Raw genomic sequence first — 8639 nt, 5'->3', positions numbered from 1 at the left:
CCATGAAAAGCTTTCCTGAAAAAAAGGCTTTTCCTTATTAGCTATAACCTAGCCTAGACATCAATAAAATCCAAACAATTACAGATTGTTGGTAATTCATACACACACACACCACTACAACAAGTGTAGATGGTGTTTGTTTGAGGGTCAAGTTTGTTGTCTTGAAAGCTTCAAAGCTTTTCTTCATAGTTGAAGTTACACCAGTCAGTGCGGCTTTTTTAAAAATCTGACTGGGGAAATCCGTAATCCGAAAAGCTTTCAAAGCTTTTCAACAAATTTCAGTAGACCGAATTGTGATGTTCGTATGAATTGTGTGCGGCGGCGGCATGATGCAAATACGTTGGTATACCCGATGTGGCATTCAACTCGGAAGCTCGACGCCGGAGGGCGGCTATACTATGACCCCGCCACACATCATCTTCGGGTGAGCCATCTGTTGGTGACTGCATGGACTGATGACAATGTGGTAAAATTTGTTGCTGGTGTCCGCCCTGGCTGTTGTTATTCGAATCCGAGTGTTGCGACGACTGTTGATGTTGTTGCTGTTGCTGCTGCTGATGTGGTGGTGGCTGTTGTTGTTGCTGCTGTTGTTGATGATGATTTTGGGGTTGTTGGTGATTTTGTTGCTGCTGTTGAGGGGGTTGCTGCTGCTGTTGTTGTTGCTGTGGCGGTGGTGGTTGCTGTTGATGATGTGGTTGGGCACTCTAGAGAATGAAATAAAAAATTGTTGGGTTAGCGAATTGACTAAGCAGTATGTGTTTGGTTTGCTGTGCCACTTACCATATCACCATTCAGTTCATTTTGACTAGGATTCGGTTGGTTCGACAGTGGCGGTGTTACCGAAGAACATGAATTCATGTTCGGTGGTGTGGCTGCGGTGGGTGAACCATTACCGCCACAACCCACCCCGCCCACACTGTGCTGATACATCATTGAATCACCTGGAAAAAAGAGATGGGGAAAAGCAAATTTTCAAAAATGTCTCCAAATTTCAATTTTTATTTTGTTACAATTTTTTTGTTTGTCCGAATGTTAATACGACAAGTTTAAATTCAACACCTTTGTGTTAATTTTTGTTATAAACAAACAAAAATCTATGTGACAAACGAAATTTTGTTATTGCACTTGAATGGACGAAATGAAAAAAAATGTCACTAACACCTTTGTTGTTGTTTTGATTTTCAGGCATCTTGCATTGTATGTTTTTGTTTTTTTGACAATGAATGATGATGACATACTGAGGAATGGAGATCAATGAAGGTTATTATGAATTTGTTATTTGTCACAGTTGTTGTTGTTCTTGTTTTTGTATTAAACATATCATGGTAATGGAAAGTTTTTTGATTTTTTATTCCTTTAAAACACGTGATTGTCCAACAATGAAGTTCACACTCTGTAATCGTATCAAAAATTCTAAGAAATCGGAATGAACTTGTTTTGTGGGTTGGAAATTTAAATATTTGAAAAAAAACAGAACTGAACTGAAAATTTGGAACTTTAATTTTTGAGTTAGAATAACACTTTGGGCTTTTCGAAGTAATCGTTGAGAATATACTGCTAAAGAATATACTGAGAATATACTGCTGTTGAGAATATACTGAATATTTAATATGTGAATCCGTACCAAATATCTCGTAGTATACAGAAGTTTAAGATTTTTGAAGAGACAAACGAGTATCGGAGCATCTTTCATCTGTTAAGATAGCAGAATTTCTCTCAATAGAAGATAAACTTTGTGAATTATTTCACTGGTGGCAGATAGTTTTACTTCGGAAAAATTCTCTGTCTTTTGAAATGACGATATAACCGATATAGATATAAACAGACCTTTGACCGATTTTCCGCCGATATGGCTCCAATTCCTACCAAAAAACAAAAATTTCGGTATATCTTTGGGTATAGCCCCAGCCTCTCTTTATAGGTGTTCTGATAATCCCAGGCCCATTTTCCAAACGATGTGGACGGTATCATAGCATTGTGAAGTGGTACACAGGGATCTTGGTGGGTAACCAATTTTTTTGCAGAACATTTCCATGGAATTAATTGCACTTTATTAGAACAAAATTTGAACAAGAACAAGAATAGATCTTCTGAACCTGACTTTAAAATACAATTTTGCAGTTCGATTCTAAGCTTGAATTTTTTAGTGCGGATATTAAAAACAATTTTTTTGAGATCGATATTAAACTTGGGTTTCTTATAAAATATTTTTCCAAGCTGTATTCTGAGTGCGGTTTTTTCACATAACATTTTATACTTCCATACATGGGTTACGCTTTATTTTCGATATGTTCAAGGTCTTAACCACATTTTTCAACAACAATTTTCAAAACAAATTAGTTTTAAATCTACATTAGAAAAGATTCAGTTAAAATAGACATATTTGTTTTCTTTAAAAAAATTAACTGATTTTTATATAAAACAACCCTTAGAGTCATGACACTAAATTTTTCTATAAAGAAAGCCATTCAGAAAGTGAGCATAAATTGTTTATAGAAAAATATCCTGATTATTATTTTTCAATCAAAATGAATTTACAGAGGAAATCTTAAAGTGCTCAATCTGAGATCAATCTTTTCTCTAAACAATATATTTCGATCGTCATAACCTTGACACTGATTTTTGAAAGCCTTCAGAATTTTTTGTAATTTATTGTCACAATTTTCATTTTTGTACTTCCAGTTGTGTTTCTCTAATTTGTTGTATTACTTATTTGTTAGTTTTGGAAAAGCAGTATTAAATTGAAAATAAATTATATTTTGTTAATTATATTATTTTAGTATTTACCTAAAGCATTTAATCCATAATGTTGATAACTACCAGCACCCATGGCCGAGCCTAAATTAATACCAGAATTTAGGCCACCATTCAATGATGAGGATAGCGATGAAGATTGATTGAGTTGGCCAAAACCTTTTTGTTGTTGTTATTATTTGTTTAGAATAGAATTGGTTAATTTTAAGTTAATGTGAAGAGAAAGAAGGGAAGAGATAGAACCAACACACCAGTTAATATGCAAAAATATCGCAAAAAAAATCCAAATGAATTGACTTACCAGCTGTCATGGGATTCACGCCAACACTCCAACGATCACTGCCAAACATACTCGAACCGCACAAACCTTCACCCATGGCGATATTTGTAATATTCGCACCAAACGGTGGCAGGCCATGTGAGGGCAACAAAGCACCTGGGGTACGGAAAACATTGGTGGTCTTCTTGCGTTTCTTCCATTTGGCGCGGCGATTTTGAAACCAAACCTGTAATGAAAATAGAAATAGTTAATAATTTCCTTTATTTAAAGTTTTATTTCATATACAAATATTGTAGAATCATCTTTAATATCCCTTTCCTTTTTGACTTCCTAATAGAACATGTAACAACATGTACCTCTACAACATCAATTAACGTCTGTCCAACCAAACTACAACTGGCACTGGCATTTCGTTGGAATTTCTGTCTGACCACCATGCCACCACAAATTTGATTGAACATTGTTTTGCCGAACACACACAAAAGTTACACATTGTCGTAATCTACATATTGTCTTGTAAACATCACAAATCCTAATAACTAAAAACTATGTTGTGTTGGAAAATGAAACAGGTGCGAAGTGAAGGGATTTGTGATGGTAAATGAGGGCCTTGGTAGGTACGAATATTTTATTATTTTTTGATCTGTCTATAATCAGCAGAATTATAACATATATATTTTTGAAACTCGATTCTAATGTCCATTCTGTGTGCGAATTTTATAAAATGCATTTTTTCCTTGTCGATTTTACGCTAGAATTTGAAATAAATATGTTTTGATATGTTTTGTTAATGTTATTTTATTGTAAAAAATATTTTGTATTGAGATTCTAAGCATAGATTTTTAACTAATAATTTAAAGCTCACTTTAAGCGTGGAATTTAAAAAAAAATTGAAGAGTAGATTTAAACATTTTTTTAATTAACTGCAGGTCAAGTCTTAGCGCTGTATTTTAAGGACGGTAATTTGTTATTTATTAAAAAATTGTGGATTTCTTATAAAATATTTTTAAATGTCCATTCTGAGTGCAGAATTGTATTTTTGATTTCTACGATCTTAAGCGTAGATTACAAAGTTCGATACTAAGCGGAAAGTTTTGTAAAGTATTTTTGAAGGTCCATTCTGAGTGTGTATATTAAAAAAATATTTTTGAAGATTGTTTTAAGCGATTTTTTAAACTATTTTTGTAGTGGGGATTTTTTGAAGAAAATATTAGGGTCCATTCTTAATGCGAATTCTTAAAAAATATATATTTTGAAGACCGATTTTAATCCTTTTTTTAAAAATATAAGATTAGGGTCCATTATAGTATGGATTTTTTTGTTAACTATTTGCTTAAGGGCCTTTCAAAGATGCGCCCTTTTGGAAATCCATTCGCCCCAAACGGTTTGTAGTTATTGTCTTAATATCGGAGACATGTTCGAACATTGTAAATGTAAATGGTCGACGGTAACCGAAACAGAAAACTGAGACAAGCTATACAAAGTAACAACAACAACAAAATAATCATTTTCATTGTTGTACAAATCAATGGTGTGGAGTTGAAACAATAGTTGTCTTCCTCTGCACGGATTTCTTTGATTTAACTCCTTCGTAAACCTCTCATCAGTGGTGTGGTAAAATGGGACGTTATTCTATGTCTGAAGAGGAGGGCATTTCTGCCTGAGTAAGGTTTACCTCACAACTGAAGATAGCATAAATCTTACGCAACGGAAGGTCAGAGGAAAGGATTGTTGTCAAGTTTTTGGGGTTTTGTAAATGTAACGCGTATATCCTGTCGGCTTGTTGATATTTTAGACAGCTCTACAAGTTGAACAACAGTTATAGAGAAGAATGGATGATACTCCTATACAAATGTTTCCTCAAATTCAATGGAATAGATTTTTGAGATTGGTTATGAGTGGTACAAGGATAATGTAGTGGAGAGGCCAAAACATTTCATAATTGTCGCATACTATTTCTTTAACATCACGCACACAATTACATCATATGTAATACAAAAAGGTTTTGCCGCCGTGAGTCTATGTTTGTTATATAAAGTCCTTTCATTCTTTAAACTTTGTATTTTTGTAAATAATTAAGCAAATCATATGTTTTAAGATTATCAATTAAATCGTAGCACAAATTTAAATTTGCTGCATATGTGTTGAGTGTATTAATTGACAAAAATTATTGCATACTTTTAGGCATTATATGATTTACATAAACGCATTCTATTTTAATCCATATTCTCATTATTTTTTTGAGAAAAATAAACATTTCGATGAACGTATCTCCCCTCTTCATACCTCTCCATCAATCCCTTTGAAATTCATTGCTTTTACAAATCACAACCCAAAAGAAAAATGGAACAAAGAAAAACGACAACAACAAATCATTACTCATGACGACCTCATGATTGCATTTTCATGTCCTTTTAACATTTCACGGATGATGATGATGGTGTTGATGTTGTTGTTTTTGTTTCCCCTGTCTATCTATTCTTTTTCACTATTTTTTTTGGTTTGTTTATTTTGTTTTGCTATTAATTTCGTTCACGCTTCTTCTGACATTATTTTTTATTGTATGTTGTGCCATTTCATCATCATCTTCATCACCATCGTTCTCATTATTAATGTATGATGATTGAGGCAGACAGGAGAAAGCTTTGCTATTCCTCGAAATATAACCATAAGTAGAAGAAGAAGTGTGACCAAACAAAAAAAAACGTGGCAAATGTGCCAAAGTCAAAAGTAATAAACCACCATAATAAAGCAAGTAGTCAGAACAGTAGCCGGAATGGGAAATAAGGAAAGGCGAATAATAACAAAACCAGTGAGCGGAGCAGTATAGTCGGACGGGGCCGACCATACGGTACCCTACACATCTACCACGTAACTCTAACTTTCTGCTGAGTTTTAATTCCGAGCCTGGGCAATATTTCTTGATATTTGCACCCCCTTTTCCGATTAGAGTTCAACAGCATCACTAGCTTACAATGACATATTTTCCGAATATTACTAATATTCAGTACAGACGCCCCTCTAATTACTTGTCCAGATTCCCATGTGTGGTGTTCTGATGTTTGGTTTACAATTGTGGCCTATAGATAGTCTCGAAAAAAAAAACAAACAAAAAAGTTTTCGCTCCGCTTCATCGCGAATTGTTATCTGATCATCACCGAAAATTGTAGGCGTTGTCCTTGACCGAGCGATCAGTGCTATATTTCCGCCCTCTAGTGTGGTTATGGGTTACTAAATACTATCTGAATACATAAGCACCTGTAAATATTTACGTGTAACTCCCACATCCGAGTACATACCACAATATAATTGGTATCAATTTAAAGGCCAACCACTCCTATTGGATATACTATCAACTTCCTGGCTCTATGTCCTTCAGGAGTAAATATATACGCCATAGAATACAAATTTTGTAATTTTTCACACAAAAGTCAGGGTACATTTGACCCGCTAAATACAAAGCTATAATACCCTGACAACATAGTTGTGTAGGGTATAAATATTTGTCAATGGGTCCATTCCAAAGTGGGATATAGAAAATACATTTCTTAATATTTAAAAAATATTTGGTAACGTATTGAATTAAAAAAAAATGTGAAGATGCAGATTTTTTGATAATATATATTTTTTTTTAATTTTGAGGATTTTCTAATTTTTTATGGCGATTTGTTTATATTTTTCGTTATAGGGATTTTTAAAAATATTTTCTATGGGTGATTTTTTTAAAATTATTAAAATTTTTATTAGGGATATTTGCGACTTTTTAAACTGTTTTGATGAACTTTTCTCGAAGCTTATTTTTTAAGTTTTTTAAGGTCGATTTTTTAAACGTGAATTCTTCTGAACGTGGATTTTTAAAAATATTTTTAAGAATTCCTCTAATTTTTTAAAGCATTATTCTAAGCGTAGAATTTTTAGAAAATTTTTTTTAAGAATTTTTCTAGAGTAGATTTAAAAAGAATGAAGAATTTTTCTATGCGTGGATTTTTGAAAAGAGGATTTTTTAATATAATTTTGTTATTTTGAAGATTTTCTTTTAAGAACATTTCTCACCTTAGATTTTCTTCAAATATTGTCCTCAAAATTGGATTCTTCCCCAGACCTCCCTAATGCCCTGACCCAACACTATCATCAAATATGACTAGACACCCAAACATATTCTCTTCTCCTTCTAAACAATGTTAACAGTTGTCTACCAAAACATTAATAATAAAAAATTAAACATAATTGAGAATAAAAAGGCGCGTTAAAATGATACCAAACAAAAACAACAACAAGCATAACCACAATACTAATGGCACATATCCACACAACAGACAAGAGGGTACAATAACCTTGTAATGTTTGAATAATCAAAAAATCGTTGATACTGCCAACCCTCCTTTGCCACGAAGTCAAACCAAAAAACAAAAACTGAAAGGAAACCAAGCCAAAGCAAATTTAAATCATGTGCAAAACCGCCCTATTTAACGCCTATTTATATGGGTGACTATGCTTAAATAAATGTGTGTGTTCAGATAGCTGTGAGCATGATAATTTAATGTTAGGGCAATTTATTTTATTCGTTCGCTTTTTTTCCTTCAAAGACGCCTTAAACTAGGCAATGGCCTGTAGAACGGAAGTGCACACCTCATGAAGTATGCATGCAAATCACGTTTTTATGACTTGCTTATGAATTATTGGAAAATAGCTCACGCACGGACATCGAACACATACACATCCAATCGATAGACAATTTTCCTCTAATGTCTTTAAATAGAGAGGAGAAAATACAACCATTTGTATAAAAAAAAAATTATAATGATTTGGATAAACAAGTCAAGGTCGTCATACCTTGATTGGCGGGACTAAAGCAAGCAACCCTTATTTTTTCGCTTCGCTTTTCATTGCAAATCAAATATTTATAAAGTGTCTGTTACGATTTTTGTGTTCGTTAAAGAGCAACCTAATGTAGCCAGATTTTCTTTTCTAAAACACCAGGAAAAAAAGGTATCCTTTTTTGCTGGTTTGAGGGGACATTGAGACAGCTTTCCATGAATGACATTAACAAAGGCACGAAAATCGACTGCCAGCCTTTGTTTTGTTTTTGTTTGTGCTTTACTTTTGAACATATGACGATGATAAATACCCCTGGGATGGACCATCATCAACAGTAGTGGCAAAGTACAAGTAAAGTTACTTAGTGTTGGAATGGCATCACATCACACATTTTCGAATTCTGACTTTTCCCTTTTGCAACCTTTCTTTCTCTCTTTTTCTCTCTCTCTCTTTCTCGTGTCTTTGTTTTGTGTTTAGGTGTCATTGTGTAACAACCGCAAAAAGTTTGTGCCAAACTGTTTCTCGGTGTGTGTTTGTGTTTAGAAATCATATATCAAAGGATGCAATTCCACTTGGGTTAAATTGATCGATCGAAGTGTTGAATATGCCAACACTTTTGGCAAAGATTAGTCTGCTTTTCTCGAGAAACTTTGTTTTCCAACAAATGGAAAAGAAAAACTTTAGTGAAATATTGATTTTCTTGGGATTATACTAAGAAGTGTATGTTTTTCTTTTTGAGAAATATAAAAATACCATAAAATGGTTATATGTATGAAAAAATTAGTTT

General features: G+C 33.4%; 1 protein-coding gene across 2 annotated transcripts in view; it reads right to left on the bottom strand.

Annotated features, from left to right (window-relative positions):
* Positions 1–222: 222 nt before the first annotated feature.
* Positions 223–8639, bottom strand: part of LOC133331921 (homeobox protein orthopedia) — a 55527-nt gene continuing 47110 nt past the window's right edge. The window contains exons 4-7 of one of the 2 annotated variants that reach the window (XM_061540307.1): positions 3056–3260; positions 2788–2913; positions 781–941; positions 223–704 (exon numbers count right to left, since the gene is read on the bottom strand). In XM_061540307.1, coding sequence (XP_061396291.1) covers positions 279–704; positions 781–941; positions 2788–2913; positions 3056–3260 — 918 coding nt within the window. In that variant the 3' untranslated portion in view covers positions 223–278. The remainder of the gene's footprint in view (positions 705–780; positions 942–2787; positions 2914–3055; positions 3261–8639) is intronic. The other variant, XM_061540308.1, reaches the window with a different exon arrangement.

The sequence above is a fragment of the Musca vetustissima genome, unplaced genomic scaffold (assembly GCF_032173495.1).
Source record: "Musca vetustissima isolate MV318-11 ecotype Yass unplaced genomic scaffold, APGP_CSIRO_Mvet_v1 utg735, whole genome shotgun sequence".
Lineage (NCBI taxonomy): Eukaryota > Metazoa > Arthropoda > Insecta > Diptera > Muscidae > Musca > Musca vetustissima.
The sequence above is the reverse complement of the archived record's forward strand: the minus strand, read 5'-3'. Positions and strand labels throughout refer to the sequence as shown.